A 25090-nucleotide genomic window follows, 5' to 3' on the forward strand; every position below is an offset into this window, starting at 1 on the left:
CAAAGAAAAATAGCGTGCTGTGTGAGGAAGGAGCCAAGCAACGGCGTGAGGCGGCGGGACGGCCCGAGACAGCGATTCATGGCAGCAGCGGGCTGAGCGCTGCTGGGAGCACAGGCATCACATAAAAGGATGAGATCTCACTTCTGGGGGAATTATCACTTCGGGATTATTATGGGATGACCACAGCAGGGAGCATGATGCCTGCCTCAAGCTCCTTACAACCAGCCAGGTGCCCCCATCTGCATGCAGCGGTGCCAGGTACCTGGGTGTCTTCCACACAAATCCTGTGCTTTTCTCCCTCCCTCACCCTTCCGTGGTCTCCTTATACAATTTAGCCGGTTGGCAGGTAAGCACAGAGTACAATTAATATTTTCGCTGCTTTAAAGGTTGACATTGGCTTTCTCCTCTGCCCACCTCCTTCTTGGCGGTCTCCCATCCACGCGCCAGCCCCGAAGGGCCCTGCTTAGCTTGCGGGGCGCGGCGGTGCCGCGCGAAGTAGGTCAGGGCTCGCGGGAGCCCCACCTAGCGGCGCCGCTCCGGCACCGCGCATGCGCCCTCCCAGCCCCCGCCCACACGGCTCCCGCGCGCCGGCGGCGGCGCGCATGCGCGGCGCCGGAGTAAACACTTCCCGCCCCACCCCCTCCGCCTCCCCCCTCCGCGCCGCTTCCCTACACAAAGCCGAGCGCGCATGCGCCCTCCCCCTCCCCGCACCTGCGTGCTGCCCCACCGCCGCCTCCCCCCTCCCCGGGGGCACTCCGCGCACGCGCTCCACGCACCCCCCATCCCCCCCGCGCGTGCGCTGTGAGCCTCTCCCACCTCGCCCCTCCCCCCGCCGGCTTTCCGAGCATGCGCGGTGCGCTCCTCACCGCCCTCCACGCATGCGCGGTGCGCGCCCCACCCCCCCCCTCAGTCCGTGAGGTAACTCCCGCCGCGCCGCCCGCCCGCCCTCACTCTCTCGCCGCCGCTCGGGCCGTACGGGGCCGGCAGCGCGGCGGGGGCTGTTAGGCCGCAGCGTAACGCTCCCTGCCGGCGGGGCCTCTTCACCGGGCGGCGCGGACCGGTCGGGGCCGGCTCCCCGCGCAGGCGCAGGGCCCCGTAAACAGGAAGCGGCGGCCTCCGGGGCGGCGGCGGAGACAAAGGGGCCCGGCCAGGCCCGGCCCGGCGAGCGGGGGTGCTGGCGGCGGGCGGCAGGATGGTGCAGAAGGACGGGCAGGCGGCGCTCGAGGAGCCCCAGGGCAGCCCCAACCCGGCCGCGGCGCCCGGAGCTCCCTTAGAGCCGCCGGGAGCCGCCGCCGCCGTCGTGGGGCCGGTTCAGGGGGGCGAGGAGACGGACACCGAGACGGAGACGGCGCTGGGCTCCCGCCGCTTCCTCTGCGGCGTCGTGGAAGGTGAGGGCCGGGGGGGCTGCTCCCCCCAACCCCCCCTCCTCCTCCCGCCGCCTCCGCCCCGTGGTGCGCGGGTTTTGGCCGCTAGAGAGGGCTTTGGGGCGGGGAGGAGCCGCGGCTGCCGGGCGGGGCGGTGTGGCGGCTGCAGCTGCTGGCCCCGGGGCGGCTGGGGCTGGGAGCCGCTCGCTGAGGGCAGCTGCTCGGCGGGGCGAGGGCAGGCCTGGCTGGGAGGCTGGGGCACTGCCGCTGCTCGCTTTCTGGTACGTGTTAAAGGGGGAGGCAGGAGGGAGAAGGGAGCTGCCGTGCGGTTATAGCAGCTCTGCATGCTTTTCTTTCACGCCAGAGGCTCGCATTCGGTTTCCTGGCTAGGGAATAGATGGTTACAGAGACATCTGCTCTGCAATTAATATTAAACGCTCCCTGTTCTCCGCAGTGATGCAGCGTAACGTTTTAATTGTGCTGTACAACCGTTCTTTTTCTGTATGCTGGCATAGGGGCGTTATTAAAAGGTTTAAACTGTTCTAGAAGCTTCACAATAAAGGGACTCTTCTTGTTTCTCAGTAGCTACGGAATATATGTGCGTTTCTGGCAGGTTGGTTAAGGTAGATATTTGAAAGCCAGCAAGAAAAATGGTTTGCTCCCTACGTAAATGTTGGCTTGGAATAGCTCTGAATTCCTGCCGACTGCTATTATTTTTGTACCTATAATGAATCTCCAGTAGGAGACCAAAATGATTAACAGATGAAATAGAGTGTGAAACAGGCAGTTTATCAAAGTCAATATCTGCACTGCTTGCAGAATGCCTTTTGTTCTTATCTTAAAAAGAGAAGGCCATTTGGCTCTAGCAAATGTCCCCGTGCAGAGTGCAATAGGCCCAGTTAATGCCTTTGGTTTTTAGCGTTGCTAGAGCTTAAATACAGTCAGCATGGAGAGAAATTCCTCAGCCTACTTATTAAACTTCCTTCCATAAAGAAAGACGCTTTGGAGACAGGTAATAGAAAACAAGAATATAGATTGTGGCAGCGTGGTTTCTCACACTCCTGCCAGTATACCTTGACCGTGGTATCACATGTTCATCCAGGAATGTGTCAAAACAGCTGTGTATATCGTAACCATTCTTTTGTTGTCTTAATTACGTTGTAGACCTCCTTTGCATGTGTTTTGGTGCAGCTGCTGTAAACAGAGGTGTTCTTGGCTACACTGTAAAAGAAAGCGAGAAAATGGCCCCTGCCCACTGAAGCAGTCTAATGCTAGCTGGGAGTTTTCTGTTTAACCTTAAAGCGTGTACAGAAAAAAGGATTAAGGGATTGTAAAAACAAAAGAAGCAGTTGCGGTGAATGAGGTAAACAATAGTGGGTGAAAAATAATGGTCTCTTTAGTGATGCAGGAAAATTACAGGGTTCAGAGAAAGCAGGGATTATCTTCAGGGGTGAAGATACACACTTGGACGTAGTGCAGCAGTTACACCATATCTTTAGTCTGTGTTAATTAAAGTGGTGAGCCGGAGAGCCTGCATGTTTTGCTTGCAAGGGATGTGGGGGGTAGGAAATAAGCGAGATATCAGGCAAGGATGCTGGGTATGCGCTCCAAGAATGGGAAAAACTTGTAATGCATCCAGTGCACCATTCTGGGAGTAATAGGATTTAAAAGAGTCCTGGGTGCAAAGCTGTGGTGGTCAGCCTGCAAGAGATTCTAGCTTTTAATGATTGAGAGTGCGGCGCCTGGGATTAAGTATTTGATGTGATCTGTTGCCTTTGTGTGACCCTGCCATGCAGTCTTGAGAGATCAATACAAAAGAGGTCGATTTTAGGTAGAAGGATCCAAGGATTGTCATCAGCTGGTGACATCAGTAATGTAAGAAATGTGGTGACAGATGGAAGAGAACTGTATCAGTTCTGATTAGCGTGTTCTCCTCAGCCTTCTATTGAACCAGGTTTTGGTGTGTTCTTTGTGTCTCGTTTTCTTTTATAGGAGACCTCTGCTCTACTTCAGTTTACTAGGTGTGAAATGATAGCATCGTAAGGAAACGTGTTGTGCACGACTTATGAGATGTGGGTGGTACTGACTAGATACCGCAGTAATTCTTTCAGTTTGTGGATTGTTGAGCTTCCTCGGGGCAGCGTTAGTAAGAATTGGGTAACTAGTGAAAAAGAGAAATTTGTTCTGGGTGAAATGATTCTGAAGTCTCTTATGCATTGCAACTGCTCTCTTGTTTGTTGCTCTGCTTAATCGCCCTCAGTTTGTCACCTAAAAGTGTCAGTGAGAATTACTAGTTAGCTTTGCCACTTTGTGGTGCCAATTAGCCTAAGTTCACTTTCTGGGAGGCTAATTTTTAAAACTTGAGCCTGCTTTAAGCTAGTTAAAGTGAGCGTTGGTCACTTAAGTAAATGAAATACTTGTTAAGACATAGAAAACGCTTCAGTTGCATTCAGGCCGTAGGAGGGCATTTTTGGCCTCATTAAGAGCAGATATTTACAGTGGTGAATAACTCTGAAAATGAAGCTATCTACCTTTAGAACTGATGTTCTATGGGAACTTGTGAGCTTTGTGTATTAGGAACATCATTCATCGTTTGTGTTTGGAAATAAGAGCTTATTAAATTTCAGTGTTATTTTAATCTTGGGTCTTTGCACAGACTGCCAAGCTGAAGCTTTGTTTTGAAGTGCCCACTTGTGATTGCACTGTTTGCACAGAGGTCTAAGTGAATTTACTTGAATAAAAATAGATTGAGAGTGCTTTGTAAAATGTTATGCTTCTAGAATTGAAGGAATTTAAACCAGAATCCATTAAAAATGTTTGTAGAAATACATGACTGTGAAGATACAATATTCTAAAATCACTTGTGTAGGTGTTTTTATATGATTACTCAAAGACTTTGTTAGCTTGTGAAGATGTGGGCATTTGGGAAGTGAAATATCAACATCGGAGTTAATTTTGACAAGAAATCCGTTAATCTGAATAAAAAGAATGAAAACCTAAGCATTTTGTTGGCTCTTTCGCATTTTTAAGTTACTTATCTACCTCAGTATGCATTTGTATACTATGTGTTTGTATTTAGAATTCTAATCTGTGTCAACAGTTGAACGTTTTTGAGCTGGTAAATATTTCTAGGTATCTCCAGTATTCATGTTCTAATCAAATCTACTTTATAGGTGTCTGGAGTGATAGTGTCTGGAGTGATAGCTTAATTAGGTTCTGACTGTTCAGTCCGCCCCTGAAATAATGCTGACTTGACTTGCGAAGGGCATCTGCTCAGGAATTCAGCTTGGGTTCTGAAAATTAATTGCTTCCGTGGCCAAAATTATCAGGCCTTGGATCATAAGAAATTAAATATGTTATAATTGCATTTTAAATTTAGATCAGATTAGTTTATTACAGTTTCCTAATGCTGTTGAGCTAGATTTTTGTTTTTGCTTGGGGAAGCTTTTTGATGAATGTTCAGAAGTAGCTTATTGGCAGAGAGGAAGATGGTTGTAATAGAATATTTCACGGAGCAGGCATTATCTAACTGGATAACTTTAATCTTGTTTCCTCTAGGATTTTATGGAAGACCTTGGGTTATGGAGCAGAGGAAAGAACTCTTTAGAAGGCAAGTCATGCTTCTTCTCACTGCAGCACATTCCAGTGTAATATAATCATAATCTTCCACTTGGAACAACAATTCTCTTCAGGCCTAACCTAGAGCAATCTTTTGCATAGTGTCTATTCCGGAGTATTCACCTTCCTATCTTGCTAATCTGCATTTATCAGATACCAGGTGTATGCAGAGTTCATAAAAATATGATTCAATAGTATAGCACAATATTCAGTGAAGAGGAAAAAAAAGAGGCCTGATAATTAGATCAAATAAAGCATAGGATTTCTGAACTTGTAGATTGCTCTCTCAATTAAGGCTCTTATCCTCTGTTCTTAGACTTCAGAAGTGGGGACTAAATACATACTTGTATGCTCCAAAGGATGACTACAAGCACAGGATGTTCTGGCGAGAAATGTACTCTGTGGAGGAAGCGGGTAATTACTTTTATTTCCCCTCTGCACTTTTGATACGTAGATTGTTTTTAATGAATTGGTCACTGCTGTATATGCTTGTGCATTTAAGTCACGGTAGCCAGTTCCAAAAGTGAGCTAAGACCTGTTCACAGTACCCTGCAGCTGTATTTAATGGAGTTATGTTAGAAGCATGGATTTGCTTCTTTTAACTGTAACTCCACAGATGACTCCTGAAATTGCTTTTAAGGCTTTGTCTCAGTAAATTTACCTTTTTTTCAGGAAAAGGTTGCTTAGAATTGTTCCTCTGGCTCTTGATCATCTATGCCATTCACAACCAGAATTATTTGCTTCAGAAAATAAAAAGATGGAGAGAATAGTATGCCCTTCTATGTGATTCATTATCATCTTGTCTCAGTGAAGAGAGTACTGGTTAGAAAAGCAGCTTCTGGCTAGTCAGAACGTAAAAGATCTGTGTAAAAGGTGCTGCGAGGCTTTTTATCCATCTCTGGCTTTTACAGGATCTACAGTGGTATTGTGGGATTATCATTGTCCTTGGGTGAGGGGAAAAATGATACCCACTTGAAATTAAATAATCTTTGGATACCATTTTGAATCGCTACAGAAATTTAGGGGATACCACAGGATAACTTCCAATAACAGTATTGTTAAGTGCTCTATAACTAATTCTCTTCATTTGTTGCATGGAAGATTAAATTTGATTTCTTCCTTAAAGCAAATACTTCTGCCCTGTGATATTAAAAAAAGCCCTTTTCATCTGTACCGAGCTTCAGTCAAGGGAATAGTATGTGAACTAGCGTCACGCAGGGTGATATTACTGCATTGGATTGTCTCTTAGTATGCATGACAGAAGTAGAAAAAATGAGTAATGGTTCTAGAACTGTTGGCGTGCATGCTGTAGAAACAGACTGCATCCATATTTGTGTCACAACATTGAGATCAAGAGGTTTTTTAAAATATCTTTAAAAAAAATAATGTGGAAAATAATACTGGGTCAGTTTTGTTCCTTTTGGCATCATTTCTGTGAACTCTTTTAAGTACTTTGGCACTCTTTGCTATGTTAGTTTTCAGGAATTCCAGCAAATGCCTCGATTTATTTTTATTGTTATTGCAGTAGCACTGGCTTCTGTACTTTAAAATTTACATATAATTGAGATTTATTGCTGCATACCTCTGAAATATTGGAATTTGGTTTTCAGAGCAGCTAATGACTCTAATATCAGCTGCACGAGAACATGAAATAGAGTTCATATATGCAATCTCGCCTGGACTTGACATCACTTTCTCAAATCCCAAAGAGGTATCCACATTGAAACGCAAGCTGGACCAGGTAAATGTGACACTCGCTTACTGCAGTTACACTGCTGCTTAATTTGAAAACCTCAGTGCTTTACTTGCTCCTGCAGATTTTTCCTAGCTGCTTTAATGTTTTCAGCACTGGCATTAGTTTGGGTGCCTTAGTGAGCCATTTGAATGGGTATGTTTGGGGTATGTTGCAGAAATGACCATTGATCATCTAGGTTGAAAATAAAGTCTTCTATCAGATTCTGAAAGCTGTTCTGGGGATGTTGTCTTCAGAATACTTTAGGACCTTAAAGCTAAGATGCATTTACAAAGCAAGAACTCTTGTCCACAATAAATCCTTCAGAGGTAGACCTGACATGTATATATGCTGTCTTTGTTCTCATAATTAACTCCTCTCCTTTGTCTGAAAGCTGTTACGGAGTTAGAGTTTGCTCTTTTCTAGCTGTCTGTGCAGTGAGATCAGCTTTCGATTGTAAAAACTGGAGCAGATTGCAAGTCTTCAGAGACAGCTTTGAGAAAAGCAGAGCGGTGGATCAGAGACAGGCGTTCATTGTAAACAGATAACAAAGACTGTCTTGTCTCGTGCCCTTTCTCCCCTGTTCCTGTATCTTTTCCTTTGTACAAGTTTATAAACTGAAGGATAATTCCTCAAATGCTTTTTTCTGTTTTTTAAATGTTTTATGCTCTTGTAAATTCAGATTAGATTTTCAAAAATCTATAATTTGTTTTTAAAAAAAAATAATTAAGCTTTTACTCTTGTCCCTTATATTAGGTTTCCCAGTTTGGCTGCAGATCTTTCGCACTGCTGTTTGATGATATTGATCACAACATGTGTGCAGCAGACAAAGAAGTTTTCAGTTCCTTTGCTCATGCTCAAGTCTCAATAACAAACGAAATTTTTCAATATCTAGGAGAACCAGACACATTCCTTTTCTGTCCTACAGGTAAAATGAGATGAACTCATTCAGACGTAAAGGAGGGGGCCTGTTATCTTACTGTTTGAAAAGCTGGTTTAATATTTCATCACTGCTTTAAGGATTATTTTGGAGTCATATGAAGAAACGGACTTCTAAAGAAAGGTTCAAGTGGTTTAAATATATGTAGAGGTTTTTCCAAATCTACACATCTCTGAAAAGCTTATTGCCAAGCAAAGAGGTCAACTTGATAGAATGGTTCAATAAGTTTGAACCAAAAATAAGGTTAAACTTCAACTTCTAATTGGCATGTACCAGTCTGTTTCCTTTTTGGTTGGGATAGCTATTAGTTTCTGAGAATTTTCTTTAAATAGAGATACAGCACATGGCACTGAGCCTGCTGGAGTTCAAGCAGTGTTTGGACAATGGTCCTTTGGGGACCTAGGAGTTGGACTCGATGATTCTTGTGAATTCTTTCTAACTCGGATATTCTATGGTTCTATGATTTATTCACTTCTTTCACTGGTACCAAGTTTTAGTAAGATTACCCACTTTTACTCATTACTGATTTACTTTTTTGTTTCTGAAATATCAAATGACTCTCAGGTCTGATCACAGCTTTTATTTTTTTAAATTTTAAGCTTCATCTATCACCTGTAAGAGTATCTTGTTGTAAGGGAGACAATATCACTAGGTTCAGTGGCATGGGTTGTTGGAAGGCAAATTCAGTTCAGTAGCGATGTTATTAATTACTTTTTAATCCCCTTGCCTGTGATACTTTGGTTCTGTTGCAGACTTCTCCTTTGAACAAATCGCGTTCTGTTTTTTGAAAGTTTATTTGCACTTTATAATCAGTCTTATGGTTTCTAATTCTCTTGCGTATTGTCTGCAGTAACATGCGCTATTTTTTTCCTTAATTTTGATACTTGAGTAATTTTGTGCTTTCTGATGTTTTTGCTGTGTATCATTTATAATGTCCTTTCTATTTAGACTTGTGGGGCTTTGGGGATTAATTTTATTGAGGCTTCACTTCTCATATGATGGTATATAGTCACACACATGCACCTTCCCAATAAGTGGCGTTCTCTTTTCCTTTGCAGAGTACTGCGGAACTTTTTGTTACCCAAATGTTGCCCAGTCTCCGTATTTACGGACTGTAGGAGAAAAGTTGCTCCCTGGCATCGATGTGTTATGGACAGGTAAAAGTAGTTGGGTTATTTGTTTTTAATTCAGAGTTGGTGTTGTTACAAGTAGTTTTACAAACAAAGAAACCAAACCAACCAAAGAAAAAGCCACCACCCACTGTCCATCTACTCAGGGTGGGGGATGTATATGCAAAGCCTGCTGATTGATCATCCTGTTTCACTCTTAGGTCCGAAAGTTGTATCCAAAGACATTCCAGTAGAGTCCATTGAAGAAGTTTCGAAGATCATCAGGAGAGCACCAGTTATCTGGGATAACATTCATGCTAATGATTATGATCAAAAGAGGCTTTTTCTTGGACCTTACAAAGGTCGGTCAACCGAGCTCATCCCTCGACTAAAGGGAGTTTTGACCAATCCAAACTGTGAATTTGAAGCCAATTACGTTGCTATTCACACGCTTGCAACCTGGTACAAGTCTAACATGAATGGAGTGAGGAAAGATGTGGTAATGAGTAAGTATACATAACTTTTTGCTGCAGCATATGCTTAACCATATACCTCATACTGATTTTTGATTATTCTAGCCTTTCCTTACCAACTGTCTCTTTTTTAAGATAGCTTAGTGTTTTCTATACTGTAAGTAAAGGCTGATGGTTGCCTGAAAAAATAGCAAGCATCCAGATTGTTAACTGAGTGCTTTTTATAACATGCTACAGATACTTCTCAGGAAATCAATAAAAACAATGACAGTAGCTTAAATTTGACAGAAGTGTCCCTAGGTTTTATTTCATTGTAATAGAAGCAGATCAGATTAAAAGAGAAACTGGATGCCAGAATGTCTAATTTCTGTACACTGTTTCTGCGCTGATGGAGGTGACCATAGTTTTCTATTTTGCCTTAGTAGGATGTAATTCCTTGTCCTTTGTTGTGAAGTAAGGCTGTTTGAGAGCTCTTAAGTGACTTGTCTAACATCTTTTTATTTTAAATGAACTTTGCACGATAACATTTTTTATGAACTTCTATCCATAGCTGATACGGAAGACAGTACAGTTTCTATCCAGATCAAACTGGAAAATGAGGGGAGTGATGAAGATATTGAAACAGATGTTCTCTACAGCCCACAAATGGCCCTGAAGTTGGCCTTAACGGAATGGCTACAGGAGTTTGGGGTACCTCAACAATACAGCAGTGAGTTTGATTTTAGTATCGTTCTGGTAGAAAAATGTAATTAAATGACCAGTTCTTGTATTTAGATTGAAACCATTTGACAGATGGCAGCAATCTGTATACTTTTCAGTTGTAAGTATTTACTATCTTACTTAGTGGGGAAACCTCAATAAAGGCAGAAGGCTTGACATTCTGCAGTGTGCCTGTAGTGGCCCAACTGATCAGCTGAAGTACCCTTCAAATATGATCCTCTGGCATTTCTGATACAAGACACGAAAGAGTTTGGATCTTGTCAGTCTCAATTGTTAATAGACTTCCATGGGACCTCAGAAAATAGGAAGAATTGTCTTTTTTGAAGGGGGTGTTACAGATGACTGTAAACAATAATAGTGCCCCAGAACAGTCCATGTTTTCCCAGTTGCTTTGAGCTGGCTTCGTTTTTCTGAGTTTCTGTCTCCAGAAACCACTTGGGTTCCTTCCAGCATTGTACACCTCTTTTTTCTTGTAGCAATGGGAGCTTGGGATCTGAGGTAAAATTTGTTTCTCTCCAACATGGGTTTTGGGTCGTCAGAGTGCCCTTCTCTGATAACTTGTGATAGAGCTGGAGGAACATCTCCTCTTGATTTCCAACTCTGCTCTGTCACATTATCCTTTTCAGCTGCTGTAGCGTTTCAGATCTTTCTAAATCTTAACTGCAGCGAAAACATGGAATGAGGAGTGGTAGTTAAGGTGTCATTTTCTTTTCCTTTCATGGAGTTGTTTAGTTTGGAAGGTACCTCTTAAAATCACCTAGTCCAAACCCTCTGCTCAAGCAGAGTTGGCTAGAACAGGTTGCCCAAAACCTTTTCCAGCAGAGTCTTGAATATCTCCATTTTCCCAGGTTAAAGACAGTTTTGCGATTGAAGCATTTAACCATCCCTTTATTTTGAAGTCTGTTCTCTATAGAAACAGAAGCATCAAGTCAGTTGATGCAGAGGAAAAAAGTTAACTTTGAAAGCTTTTTATTCTACTGTCATAGTCAGAGTTGATGCTGGCAGTACACGTTAACAATTTTTTTGTAACTTTTTTCCCTCCTCCTTATCGTTGCTTAGTGGTTATCTGAAGGGGGAACTTGCCAAAATGCAAAGTCTGTAGTTAGAATTACAATGACAGAAGCGAACAGGCAAAGTGCCAGAAGGGAGCTGCACTGATTGGATGCTGTGACAGCAGAACCATCCATGATTTGCAGAAGTTGTTGTTTTGAATGGTAGCTGGCAGATACTGAAAACTTTAAACTTGTTTCTTCTTATTCTCAGGTAGGCAAGTGGCCCACAGTGGAGCTAAAACTACTGTAGGGGATGTAGGGCCTCTGGTGGCACCATCCTCTTTAAATGCAGCAACTGTGGTTACCACAGTTTACCAAGAACCCATCATGAGTCAGGGGGCAGCGCTGAGCAGCGAGTCGCCAGCTTTGGTAAAGGAGGAAGAGAAGAAGCAATCTGATGAGGAGCCAATGGACATGGTTGTGGAAAAACAAGATGACGCAGACAAGAATGCTAATCAGATATTGACAGATATTGCGGAAGCAAAGATGGCAGAGGAGTTGAAGCCAATGGATACTGATAAGGAGAGCATAGCTGAATCCAAGTCCCCAGAGATGTCTATGCAGGAAGACTCTGGTAGTGACATTGCCCCTATGCAGACTGATGAACAGATTAACAAAGACCAGTTTGTGCCTGGGCCAAACGAAAAGCCTCTCTACACAGTAGAACCAGTGACTTTAGAGGACTTGCAGCTTCTCGCTGACTTGTTTTATCTCCCTTACGAGCATGGGCCCAAAGGTGCACAGATGCTGAGAGAATTCCAGTGGCTCAGAGCAAATAGCAGTGTTGTCAGTGTTAATTGCAAAGGAAAGGATGCTGAAAAAGTGAGTGTCACCTAATCTTGTTTCTCTCCTTTTAAATCAAAATCCTGAACAATATTGTCTGTTCGCAGTAGAAATGGGTGTTCAGCTTCCTAGAAGCTGAAGGGTAGTGTGTAACTAACCACAGGTCATGGTAACTGTTTTAAGCCGTGTAGCTCTGAAGGCAGTTCGGTGTCTGCATTTGGACAGTGATCCCTGTACTGTCTTCACTTTTAACAGCAGTAGGGAATACCCGCGAGTCACATGTGGTGTGGTATTTTTTGCTGATAGAATGAAATAGGGAATTGTGTAGTCATCCTTCATATTTAGAGTACTTGTCCTCCCTACAAGGCTGTTTGATCTTGTGGATCTTTTGCCTCCATCCATAGATAGAAGAATGGCGTAACCGAGCGGCTAAGTTTGAAGAGATGTGCAGCTTGGTGATGGGAATGTTCACTCGCCTCTCCAATTGTGCCAACAGGACAATCCTGTATGATATGTACTCCTACGTCTGGGATATCAAGAGTATTATGTCAATGGTGAAATCTTTTGTGCAGTGGTTAGGTAGGTGCATTGGGAGCCATTATAATCCCAGATAGCGTATCTTTTTTGTGTTTTTAATTAGCCCACGGGGAAAACAAAGTGTTATGCAAATGTGTTTTCTTGGACGTGGGGTCTGGTTTGACCCTGTTTTAAAGGTTTTCTTGTCTCACTATTTGAAGCAATGATTACTGTGAATTTGCTTTGGTATTAAAGTGAAGTCTGCTGGATGCTTAAGATTGGAGACCTTGATTTTCTTCTTGGGCTAATGAAACTTGAATCTCATCTGACACGTAAGTGTTGACTTTAACTTACTCTTGACTGAATGCACACTGGACTATGCCACGTAACTCCCTGGGTACCCTGGTATATGATTGGAAATGACGCTACGAAATGTGACCACATCAGCCACCTGCTGCTTGCTCTGTCTCGGTAACATTACTGCTGTCTTCAACAGAACAATTGCAGAAGTGACCTTTCAATGGGCCTGGCCAAGAGGAAGCCGATCCTCCCAGCCCTGTGCGCATGCGAGCTTTAGCGTAAGGCTATTCTGGTGCAAAATGGTTTCCTTTAAACACTTTCCAAATTGCCTTTTTTATTATTTTTTTTTTTGGCAGAGGATGGTAACTGTGGAGCTCTCTAGACAGATTTAGTCTGAGACTTAAACTGATTTTTAAATGCTTTTTTTTATCTGAAAGAGTTTTGGGGATCCTAAGTTGGCAGATAGCACCAGCATGGCCTGGGTAATTTTAGTGACCTCATTTCACTTTCAGGTTCCAATCCAACTGTAAGGAATATGCTGTGGACTTGCTTGACGTACACAGCAGGCAGCAAAGCTGGTGGTCTTATGTCACACTTTTTGTAGCTGTCACAAACCTCGCGGTGGTTAACCATTACACAACCTTGGTGCGGTCCTAGTGTTTGGATTGTCATTAAGTCATACTCTTAAACACTGGCAAGTTTAAATAGGAACAGAGTAGACCTATTAAGTCATAAAGTCAGTCCCTTCTTAACAATTTCATTCGTTTCGTGCTTATTAAATATCTGATCTCTATATTTATGGTTGATTAATTGAGAAAGAAAATGAGCTTTTAGAACTGCCTTAGGCAAAGTACGGAGAAGAAAACTAGCTTGGAAGGAAAGCTAGTAAATTAACATCTCTGCCTTTAGTGGGTGTGTATTCTTAAGACCAGTGTAACACAACTCCCCCAACTTTACTATTCTTGCTGTATGTTGACCTTCACCTACGAAGAATGCTCTCTTCTTGATAACCTAATCTGTTTAAAACTCTAGACCAAAGCTTTATAAAGACAGCAGTGATTCTTGTGTCCTCTAAAGATTGAGAGTCCAACTTATGACTGCATTTCAGAACTTTGGCTGAAATTATTTTCAGTTTTCCATGTCCCTGTAAAGTTGGGTTCAAGTCTTTAAATGCATCAGATATTTGGAATAGTTCACCTTAAGCTAACTCTGTAAATACCAGCTGTTAACTTTGGCACTGCCCTTTCCAGTACCGAAACTGGCATTAGAGAGTTGAAAAATTCAATTTAAGAGTTTTTGAAGTGTACAGTTAAATAGACTTACGCTAATAATGCTTCTGTGAGAGGAGGTATTTGTCTTTAGCTTGCATTTTATCATTAATATGAATACATATGGAGCAAAGTACGTGTCAAATCCAAACAAATTAGTTTTCACAATGGTGTGCTTAATGGTCCACTGAACATTCATTTTTCACCTCTCCTCCCAAGTCCAGCTAGCATTCAGTCCCTTAAATTAGTGTGGCTGTACAGTACTATGGATTACTAATGACTTCTATTGTCTTCTTCCCCATTGTGTACAGATGGGAGAATCCTCAGCACAAGTATCTTCTGCTATTGGATGGACAGCGCCAGATGTTCGCAGCGCGTCGTCATTAATTAATTAAAATGGAAAGGTTTTGTCTGTGAGGCAGCTCAGATAGATTAGATATGTGATAGGCATGAACTGAAGTCACATTTGCGCAGCGACTAAGGCATTAACTATGTTTTTCATTTATACAGCTCTTCATTCACGCAGCTCTTTACTGTAATAATTGGAAGTGCTAGTTAAGTTGTAGTCTCAAAGGAGAGACAGATACTGTCTTCCAAGGTATTGACTAAATTCCCTTGTGAAGGGAATCTTTTTATGTGAGAACTCTAAAATGTGGGAACAGACTAAAATCAAATCCTGATTTTTTGGATCGCTTCTGATATTTTCCATCCTTAGGGTAGTTTGTATTTAATACATCTTCCTAAACTCTCATAAATGTCAAACTTGGCACACTTTGGGACTCTCTGACTAGCACAACACACTTGTCTGTACTGATCTAGGACTGTTACTTGAACGGGAGTTAGACTGCTGTCTACAAAAGGAAAAGAGTATTTGCGCTGCTCATCTTGTCAGAAAACTAGGCGGGTAATTTCCATTCGAGATGCTGCACATTTTTTCCTCGCCCGACAGAGTTGTCATTTATAATGGCCATTGAAGGCTGTGGTGCCTTGCTAGTGGAACAGTATTAAAAGTCAAACAGCTAGTGGAAGCTTCTTTTCTAAAGCAAGTGCAAACTAATGCTGAGCACTTTTTAATGGGCCTGCTGTGGCTGGTTGATCAACAGGGACCCCAGTTCCTCTTGATATGCTTGAAGACGAAAAAACAAGAGGCTAAAAAAGCAGCGTTAGTATTATCTGTGGCAAACAGTGTACTAGTTAAATAGTGTTAACTGGAATTAACTCACGGTTTACCTTTTTTAACTTGCCGACAGCATTGTGAAGGTGTGGCCTGGATTATGTAAATCTGTTTAGTCTCTTTCAAGAATGCTGTTTTCATACAACTGTCCTGGCTGTCCGAACTGTTCCAGACTGCACATGTTGCCGGTCCTAGTTTTCTGACAAGATTAGAAACAATAACTAAAATGTGACTTCAGAAAGGTCCGTTTCTTTCAAGGGGCTGTGATAATGGAATTCTATTGTCTTCAGCTGCAAAAATTGACAGCATTAGTTTTTGAGATAAGCAGCTTCCAAGATGTTCTCTTTTTGGAAATGAAACGTTTCTGCCACAAATGAACAAACAAAAGAAAGTACAAAAAGCCTGGTGAGGTGGTGCAATTGTACATAGCACCATTCTTGTGCCTTCTGGTCTGGAATGAGATGTGTTATTAAAAATTAGTTCTTAAAACTAGTCTGTTACGTAACATCAAAAGCTGCATTTAGTGCGTGAGCGCAAAATCTTTATAAATTATATATTATTACAGCCTCTACCAAAACCCTGGACTATAGCTCAGTTAGAGAGCTCTTTCCACAAGTGTGTTAGCTTTTTGCACATGTAAGACACCCAGGAAATCCCCCTTCTCGTAACATTCTCCGCTTGGATCTGATCTCAACAGGGTGTCGTAGTCAATCTTCAGCACAGTTCTTAAGTGGAGACCAAGAACCCTGGGCCTTTAGAGGTGGTCTAGCAGGAGAGTTCCAGGTATCAATATGACTTCACAACTGAATGACATTTTCTTTGTTTTATGAGAAACCTTTTGTTGCACATCAGAGGTCTGGAAGGATTGGTCTGCCGAAGGCTTTCTGGTCCAAAGCCCATTAGCCTTACAGCTTGTTTTAAAATAATTTTCCTCCCCTTTCTACAGTAATTTCTCAAGGAGATGCTGCCTGTCCCACGCGCATGCGAAGCGCAGCGGCTTTAGTTGTACATTTCACATTGTTTCTTTGCAGGTCGCACAGCATTTTTATCTGCGCCCGCAATTGCACAATGCGCGCATGCTTGTCTGCCAATGGGAATTCCATGAGCAAAAAAAGGGATAGTGACGCAAATTTTGGCTCCTCTCTAAATAAAGCCGTAATGCCTTTTCTTGGAAAGATTTCAATTGGCAAGTACTCTGAAATCTGTTTATGCCATGTTCGAATTTGTTCATGGATTTTTCAGGTGCTATACTTTTCCCCCCTCACAGGTGCTCTGCGCGCAGCAAATTGAATCAGCGCATTGCTTTTGGGATAAAGCGTCTCCTCTGGCCAGTTAACCCTCTTCAGACCAAACCTTTCCTCCTGACATTCTATGTTCCTGTGCAGAGATAGTGTAGATATGATTGGTAAAAGTATTTTAAAGTAGATAAGATGAACAGACTCTTAATATGCTGTTTCAATCGCATATTTTAAAACACCAATTGGATATTTCCTATTCAAATAAGGTCTTTGCATTTGTAAAGCCTACCAACCCCACCTTCTTCTGGGGTGCCTGCAAGTAGCAAATGTTAATTTGGGAGTCTGCAGTGCACGCCCAAGAGTGATGGGTTGTTGTTGTTCATACACTCATATTAAGTATTTTGTTTTCACAGCGTTTGCTACCTATTGATGGGGCAAATGACCTCTTTTTTCAACCACCTCCATTAACGCCTACTTCCAAGGTGTACACCATAAGACCCTACTTTCCTAAAGATGAGGTAATTGCTTCTGGCTCTTGTTACCATTGTTGTTACTGATACATTTAACGCTGGTTCTTACCTAGTCCCTTCAGCCCCTAATGAAACAGATGTCCCAGTATCTTGCACAAAGCACAAATAAATGCAGGCTCACAGGAAAACGGAGGTTAAGTGACTTGCCTACCATTCAGCAGCCTGCTGTGCAACAGTACAGCTGTACCCACAGCTTGATTCCCAGTCTCCCACCCTACCCACCCTTTTTTAATATGTGATGCCTTATATATTTCTGAACTGTAAGTTAAAATTAGTCCCTGCTAGTAGTGGAACTGTTGCTGTGGGAACACATGCGATGATTTAACTGTAGAGGTGGGCGTGTATACCTGTTCACTTAGTAATCATTCTGGTAATTCCTAGTGTTTTCAGAGCTACGTAGGCAGAGCTTTGAGTTGATACTGCATCTCAAAATGTAGTTGTAAAAATGTTATTTCAGCTGTTATTCAGACTTTTCTGACTGATTTTTGAAAGGATTGTTGTAAAGTCTGTCTTGGAGCGTTTGATATTTTGAAACAGGAGTTTTGTATTAATCTTAAATTACAAGAGGTTTTTCCTTATGTCCCTCAATGGATCTGTAGTGTAGCTTCATTCATACTGTCTCAGCATGAAGAATACTTTAAACTGATGTGGCAACAGTCAGCGCCCTTTATGAATATAATTTAAACAATGTAAGGATTAATGTAGCTTAAACTTTGCTTTTGCAGCTACCTTGAGATGAAATGTGTTTAATTCGAAATGTAACTATCTAGGTTGTTTGCATCAGCCTAGATGAATCCTGACTTGAAGCCCATTAGGCAGACTGAGCTGTCATATGAAAACTTGGCTTTTGTCTGCTAGCTTTAGTCTAGCTCTGTCCTGTACTGTTCATGGGCAGCAAAGCGGTCCTTTTCAGGTCCTTTTCAATACCTTAATGCAGGGCCGTACTTAAGCTGCTTTTGTAAAAATGTGAAATGTGTGGCTTTTCTTATATAAAATTTGAGTGATACAAGTTTTCTCTTTAAAGAGATTCAGCTAAAAGCCTTTTGAATTGAAGAAGTCCATCAGGATGTACCTGGCCTTCAATGGTTAAATTTATTGCACTGAAACCTTGAAGATTTTGAAAAGCTATTTTTTAATCAAGGGTATTGTGATGTGCACTGAGTGGTAACTAATACTCAGGATTAATCTGCTGTAGCAACGTGCAGGAAGTTGATCCCCAGCTTTTCTTTCCCTGCCATTGAAGTTAACCACAGTGTTTTTCATAGGCAACTTTGAGTTAACTTTGGAGGAGGAAAAAAATAATTAAAAATCAATCCTTTCTTATTGATGTGCACTCTTGTTCTGTGTAACTTGTATGTCTGTCAGCACTAGTTTACAATGGAGCTCTTAATGAAATCTCTAACTCAAAGTTGTTATCCTTTGAGTTTGTTGACTTGAAATCATCTGTTCTCTCCTCTTAGGCATCTGTATATAAGATCTGCAGAGAAATGTATGCTGATGGAGCTGATCAACCTTTCCATAGTTTGCCAGACTTGATTGGAGACAAGTACGTATTAGAAATGAACAACCTGACAGAAGCAGTTCTGAAGGGTGCAGTCCTGACACTGTATTTAATTTGAATTTTAAAAAGTATGCATGCATATGTAGAACAGAAACCTCTTCTGATTCAAAAAAGAAAAATCTGCACTCTGCAGTCCTTAAGAAATTGAAGTTTTAGTTTCTGAAAGATACTTCTATTACTTATGTGTCAGTTTATGCTCTAATCACCTGTTGTGAGCTGTTAGAAAAAAGATTGAGCTGAAACCTCTATTATGAAACGTGTGCATCATAATGTCATATTGTTTCAGATTTTGTGAAAGTATATCGTGTGTCTGTAGTCTGTGGTTACCTTTTGATGCTTTCCAGCCTAGTGTGGTTCTTCAAAAAATTGAAAATGCTTTTTGAGGAACAATCTACCAGCCAACAGCCTTAAGTTTTTTTCTGAAATACATTTTATCACTTACCTGCATTGACGTTTTAAAACAATGACAAGTGAGATGAAACATTTTTTTAAAAAGCGTTATAGCTCATTCTACTCATTCTGTAGCTCAAGATACTTTGAATATTTTTACTGTCTTGAGTGATTATTTTAGATGGAACTCTTTATAGAGGCTGCTCCTTGAGTGACAGGAGGGCAGTTACAAAAAGATGTGTAACAGGTCTCAAAAAAAACCAAAAAGAACAGGGAGGTAATAGCAGCAGATAAAATGATACACAACATGAAGAAAGTTTGTCTGGTGAGTCAGAAGAGCAGTATGTAAAGAATTAAATTGTGGGTTCCTGAGCTACTGCTGCTCACTGAGTTTTGACAGCATATCAGTCTGCTAATTAATGCTTTGTAGAAGTTTAATTACATTGCTGGAGGACTGTCACTTCTTTAGATGACCCCAGAGTTTCCTCCAGAATACCTGAAGAGCGTACCTGTTCAAATTGATCTTCTTTTGACTGAATTTGGATGCTTTCTGCAGGTTAGTGGGAGGTCTACTCACTCTCAGCCTGGATTACTGCTTCGTCTTGGAAGATGAGGATGGTATATGTGGCTACGCCTTGGGAACAGTTGATGTGACTCCTTTCATTAAAAAATGCAAAATGTCTTGGATCCCTTTCATGCAAGAAAAATATACTAAACCAAACAGTGACAAGGAGCTGTCTGAGGCAGAGGTTGGTATAACCCAAGACACTAGAACTGTATGCTGAACAGCGCTCTTTCTTTCAGAGGCAGGCCTTTGTATTTATTTTGCATGTTGCGCTTGTGTAATTCAATTTTCATACCCTTCTGTAGTCTTTGAGCATGGTGTCTGGCATTTAAGGGGGTGACACTAATATAACTAACTACAAGTCAGATACAGTTGTGTTATAATATGCCCATGAGGTGTACTTTAGTAGAAATGGCTGCAGTAAGTATACGGTAGCATTTTGGAAGTGCAGAGTAACAGGAGCTTTCAAACCAAGAGAGAACCTTAGCTTAGAGGAGACTACATTTTGAAAATAAAGGATCACGTGTGTTCTCCTGCAGAATGAGGTATTAGTTTCCGTGTGCTGTAAGCAAGGCAGAGGCCTGAGAGTCACATTAGTTTAAGTATGGAAACAAAATGAAAGAGCAAGATAGTTCTTGATGTTAAAATGTATGAGGTGGTTGTAGAGTGTAATAGCTGTAAACAGTGCAAAATGACATCTTGCATATAGCAAGTACTAAAGATCAGTATCTTGAATTGGTTTTGGAAGAAATCAGAAAGTAAGGTTACTGAACTGTCAGAAGTCATGAAAATTGTAGTTGATACGTTCTTGTCAAGAAAAGAAATCTGCTTAATGCTCAGAAATGCTCCTTGTGTGCATGCTGAAGGAGGTTTGGACAAAGTTGTAGCAGAAGCAGGCACAGAAACACCACTTCTTAGCCTTTCTTTCCCTTGCAAGCTTTGGGATGAACCAGCAGTCATGACAAATGCTGATAGCCGAAGAATTAGGAGCTCCCCTTTCATTTGTTCACTAAAAAAAAAAAAACCTAACCGTATTGTGAAAATCAGTGACTACTTACATGCATGTTTGATAAGGGAGAAAGGAAAGTAGTGTTGTTTTTTAAAAAAAAAAAAACAACTTTGCAGCAAGTAGTGTTCTTTTCAAATGTCTGTGTTCTGGAGTTGGGTATGACTAGAAAGTATCATAATTGCTCAAGTACTGCTGTCGAAGTGGGGCTAATTCTACAGTCTGTAAGTTTTGTGACCTTATTCTTCTACACTTGCACACTGTTGAATCAAGGAGAATGTATTTAAACTTGACCTGAAAAAAAAAGCACGTAGGTTACTAATGTTATGAGTCCTCGTGTGATGAAGCCTTAGTTCTGGCTTTTACGACAGCAGCTTTTACTTACATGAGAAACAAAGTTAGGTAGCTTTTTTACTTCAGCCAATGTTCCCTAAAGATTTTAAAATTCAGTAACCAGCAGGGAAAATGTGTGTTTCAGTTTGGCTTTGTCTACTTCTGTTTTGCCTCATGCAACTGTTCAGTTCCTGTGTTATCTGATGTCATGCTCTCAAAAACCTTTTGGGGTAATTGTGGAGCCTTTAGTAATTAACAGTATCCTTGAGTGATAAAGCTAGAAACAAATTTGTCTTTGTTGGGGCAAACAGCGTAAATAATTGCATAGGCCTTAGAGATGGTTCTAGGCTGCTGTGAGACAAGGAATATGTGTGGAAGGAGGATAGGACACTTAAAACTAGCTGTCAGACTATCAGGTGTAGCTGAAAAATGTGCTGATTTAGAGGTGTACACACTGAGCAAAGCAGCTTTCCTTAAAGCCGAAGGAAAATGAAAAGCTGAATAATGAATGTCTGTTTCCCATATTCTTTTCAGAAAATAATGCTAAGCTTCCATGAAGAGCAAGAAGTGTTGCCAGAATCATTCCTTGCCAACTTCCCTTCGTTGATAAAGATTGATATCCACAAAAAAGTGACAGATCCGAGTGTGGCCAAAAGTATGATGGCCTGCCTGCTCTCTTCTCTAAAGGCTAATGGTAAGCTTATTGCACTCAGAATTGCTTGTTTCCTAATTACACGTTAGTTCTGGGATGCAGGACAAATCTGGGATCATTACACTAATATGCTGTTAATCTCAGCCTGAGATTGGATTCCTAACGTAGTTGGCACTCTGGATTTAGGTAACTAATTATAAAAGACTTACGGGTAGATAACTTACGCTTCTGTCTTCAGTAAAAGGCAGCTTTCTGCCTTAGCTGTTATCCTGCAAATTAGAAAATAGGAAGAACTGAGGGAGCAATTTGGCAATGAAAGCATGTGTTTTGTTGCGTCTTGAACAATACACAAACATTGATATTTCCTCTGCTGGCAGTGGTACTTATTTGTGGCAGTGTGCAGTGGTGAATGATTACCAAAACCTTTGGTACGGGGAAGTTCTTGGCCATCTGCCTTACTGCACACCTGAGGTTCACAGGTCTTTTGTGCTATTTGGTACCCTCCTGTAGTGCTGTTTTCTCAACCAATGTTAGGGTTCAGGATGCTCCTATGTGAAATAAAAGATGTTCAGAGTGAGATGGTTTGTTCAAACCAACAGGATGTCTGCACTATGCAGTCCCTTTAGGGAATGATCAGCTATGTTGCCATAAATCTGGTCTCTTTTGAGGCACTGTGCTGCATACGGAAATGGATCAGTGATTTTTATTGGGTTTAAATGTTAAAATAGATGGGGGCTTTAATAATATTTGATGTCTGTGCTTTTTACGATAATTCTCCCTTACTGTTTTGTCTTTCTTCCCTCTTCAGGCTCCCGTGGGGCTTTTTGTGAAGTGAGACCGGATGATAAAAGAATCCTGGAATTTTACAGCAAGCTGGGTTGTTTTGAAATCGCTAAAATGGAAGGATTTCCAAAGGATGTTGTTATCCTTGGGAGAAGCCTGTGAAGCGCTTGGCAGTGAACAGTTCCAGTACTGTAGTCCCTTAACAGCTGGGCAGGTAGTGGTGGGGATCTTCATATGGTCTAGCTTCACAAAGCCAGCAATAAGCCAGCTTGGTAGAGGGGGCTGTGCGAAAATCACCCATCACACGTGCAGACTGATTTGTTGGAAGGGGATAATGCTGCTGAAAACACTGTTTTAACAAAGAGAAACCTTGTCCTCTCCTGGTCGTGTGTGAAGTGCCAAGGAATCTTGCATGGGCTATAGTTTCTCGGAGGAATCCTTCTCAATCGGCGTTGTGGTCGACAACAGTTCTCTGCATTCAAGTATGAGAAGTGGTCTCTATCAGAAGTATCTATAAAGATGCAGTTTTGTTTCTGTTGTAGAGTAGGATGCAACTGGAAGTTGCAGAAATGGGAGGGATTACTTGTGTCAATCAGCAAATTTAAAGATAAGTAGCTACAGTTCTGTTTTTGACTATCTTTATGCTTGTTGATAAAGCAATGACCCATTGTCACTTCTAATGACCATTGGTTCAAGCTTTGTGCTTTGTTAGGGACAAATGTGCAGTGGTCTGTGGCAGAAGTCACTTAATGACAAACTTGTAAATTTCGGTGTATATAAACTTAGCTGTATGCTGACTAACTTTTTGTTTACCAGTTTTTGTAACTTTTTCTTTTAAAAAGTGAAAAGGTATAGGTCCAAGATGGCACTTTTGAATGACAAAACCACAATGGAGAGCGAATTTGTCCTCAGCACTGACCTGTTTTTCTTTTTTTAAACTGTGCCTCGTGTCCAGGGCTTAGAAACTGACCATCTTGGGTAAGGGGTGCTGATCCCAAAGGATCCTTCCTTCAGATGTCAGTTTGTTCCCCGCAAGGCTGCCGCTGCTCGAGGCTATCATCATTCTGGGACTGAAACAGCAATTCACAGGGTGGTCTGCTGAACCTGTTAATTTTGGTGGCATTAGTACAGAATTGTGGATGGAAGATGGTGAGAGGGAGAGAGCTGGCCCACAGCTGGGATTTATCCTTGGAACAGTCACCATGTTTCAAAGCCTGTTCGTACTAGTTTGATTAAATCAGGGTCTTCAAGTCCTGCACATTTGTATCAGATAACTTTTCTATAAGAAATGCCACAGTAAGCACATTTTTACACATTATTTAAATGGTTACGTACTTTTAAATGTTCCAAGAATTTAATGTTTTTATCCAGGTCTGACATGTTTGGCTATGTGATAAAATCAACATGGTATGGGATCTGGTAGCGAGGTAGTTGTGTCATTTGTGAAATCAGCATTTCACAAAAGTCCCAGTGTCTAAGATATGTGATTGGCCAACAGTATACACCTTGCAGTACCTTGCTTCTTTCACCTGCCACCATCAGCTGTCTTAATCTTCCTTTTTAAATTTCCTGGGTTATTTCAGTGGTGCACAAAGGAAGTTCAGTTCCTTATATGAGCTTCCATCTGCAGAGAAGTTACGCAACCTATAATGAACGGCGTTAAGCCTACGGTAATGTTGTCTGCAGCCTGTAAGGAGATGCTGTGGTTGGCCTTCCGGTACAGTCACGTGCAGGATTTTTTTTTTCCTTTGCAGAATGTGAACAATTTTTTAATGCGGTAGCAAAATATTTAAGTTGCAACAAGTTCATTTCATTTTTAGAGAGAGGTACGGGGTTGTGCTATGGGATTTCATGTAAGTCAGAGCTGAATGCCACTAGTTTTTAATCCAGCTTTGAGTGCATGTTGAGTAGCTGATACCTTGGTTTATCAGGTGGGAGAGGTTTTTTTTGTTGTTTGTTTCTTCATGGATACCAGAGTCAACTTATTTTATCTGGGTTCATAGCATTACAGCATAGGATGCTTGTGGCCTTATTTCTTGGCTCTTAAGGAACTGCCACATTTTCTCTTCCTATGACTTTGTTATTATTATAGAAGTTAATTGTATAAGCCTATGAAATGTCAGGCCAATACCATCATTCTAGGATTGTAAAGTGATATGTTGACATATCTTTCATGGTTAAGAATTTTCATTAAGGTTGGAATGCCACTTTCATTAATCTGTTTTTAGATCAACAGTATCTGTAGCAGAAAAAAACGACCTGTAAAACTGTATTTGAAGACCATGCAAGAAATAGAATAAAAATTGAGAAGTGAATGTAAATAAAAAAGTGTATTTTGTTGTGTGATGTTTCCGAACCAAAAATGGCTCGGCAGTGTATGTTGCATCATGCCATATGTGTTGGAAGCCCTTGTGATCAGCTGTCACAGAAACTTGTCGTGGGTTTTGGTGGTGAAAGTGTTGCATGGTAGGCACCTGTGCTGATGCTTATCATAGGTGAATTTCCCGTGACCCTTTAGAAATACCCCAAGATCTTCAGAGTGGCAGTACTCAGTTGAATGTTAACCTGTTTTTGCAAAAATTTGGTCTTCTCAAGGTGATCTTTTGGTGTCTGGTAAAGCTGGTGGGAGCTTTGTTGCAACAGCACTTGTTTACCCTTTCATGATTTTTCTTTCTAGCCAGCAGCTGGTTTTTGAGAGTTACTGAAACCCAAATCAGCCTGCCAGCAGCAACGAAGTGAGAAAGAAAATACCCGGGGAATGGTTGCGTTGCATGTAAGAGGTGAACATTGTAACACCACAACCTGGCTCTAGTTGTACATCAGCAAAATTTAGCATACGGAGCCAAACACCTGACAGCTAAAGCAAGCAGCTTCCTGCATACAAGAATTACCACCAAGCAGAAGAGATGGGTTTTACAGCCAAGTAAAAGAGTGTATTTAAAAAAAACAACTTTTTCGTAAGGACTCTTCACAAGAATGGCTT

At 41.6% G+C, this 25090-nt stretch overlaps 1 protein-coding gene across 1 annotated transcript; it reads left to right on the plus strand.

The window, feature by feature from the left end:
* The first annotated feature begins 891 nt into the window (after positions 1-891).
* Positions 892-24435, plus strand: OGA (O-GlcNAcase). The gene is made up of 16 exons (XM_040563289.1): positions 892-1388; positions 4923-4974; positions 5299-5396; positions 6593-6723; positions 7471-7642; positions 8713-8811; positions 8985-9269; positions 9787-9945; positions 11220-11830; positions 12196-12370; positions 15747-15832; positions 16701-16805; positions 18278-18363; positions 19325-19517; positions 21207-21366; positions 22133-24435. The coding sequence occupies exons 1-16, from the start codon at positions 1193-1195 to the stop codon at positions 22267-22269; spliced, it is 2745 nt and encodes a 914-aa protein (XP_040419223.1). The 5' UTR covers positions 892-1192; the 3' UTR covers positions 22270-24435.
* The last annotated feature ends 655 nt before the right edge of the window (positions 24436-25090 follow it).

The sequence above is a fragment of the Cygnus olor genome, chromosome 7 (genome assembly GCF_009769625.2).
Source record: "Cygnus olor isolate bCygOlo1 chromosome 7, bCygOlo1.pri.v2, whole genome shotgun sequence".
Lineage (NCBI taxonomy): Eukaryota > Metazoa > Chordata > Aves > Anseriformes > Anatidae > Cygnus > Cygnus olor.

Coding starts and splice junctions, on each gene's coding strand:
- OGA (XM_040563289.1), top strand. CDS start 1,193: ATGGTGCAGAAGGACGGGCAGGCGGCGCTCGAGGAGCCCCAGGGCAGC. Junction 7,643..8,712: donor ATTCCTTTTCTGTCCTACAG/GTAAAATGAGAT, acceptor TTTCCTTTGCAG/AGTACTGCGGAACTTTTTGT. Junction 9,270..9,786: donor GAGGAAAGATGTGGTAATGA/GTAAGTATACAT, acceptor TTCTATCCATAG/CTGATACGGAAGACAGTACA.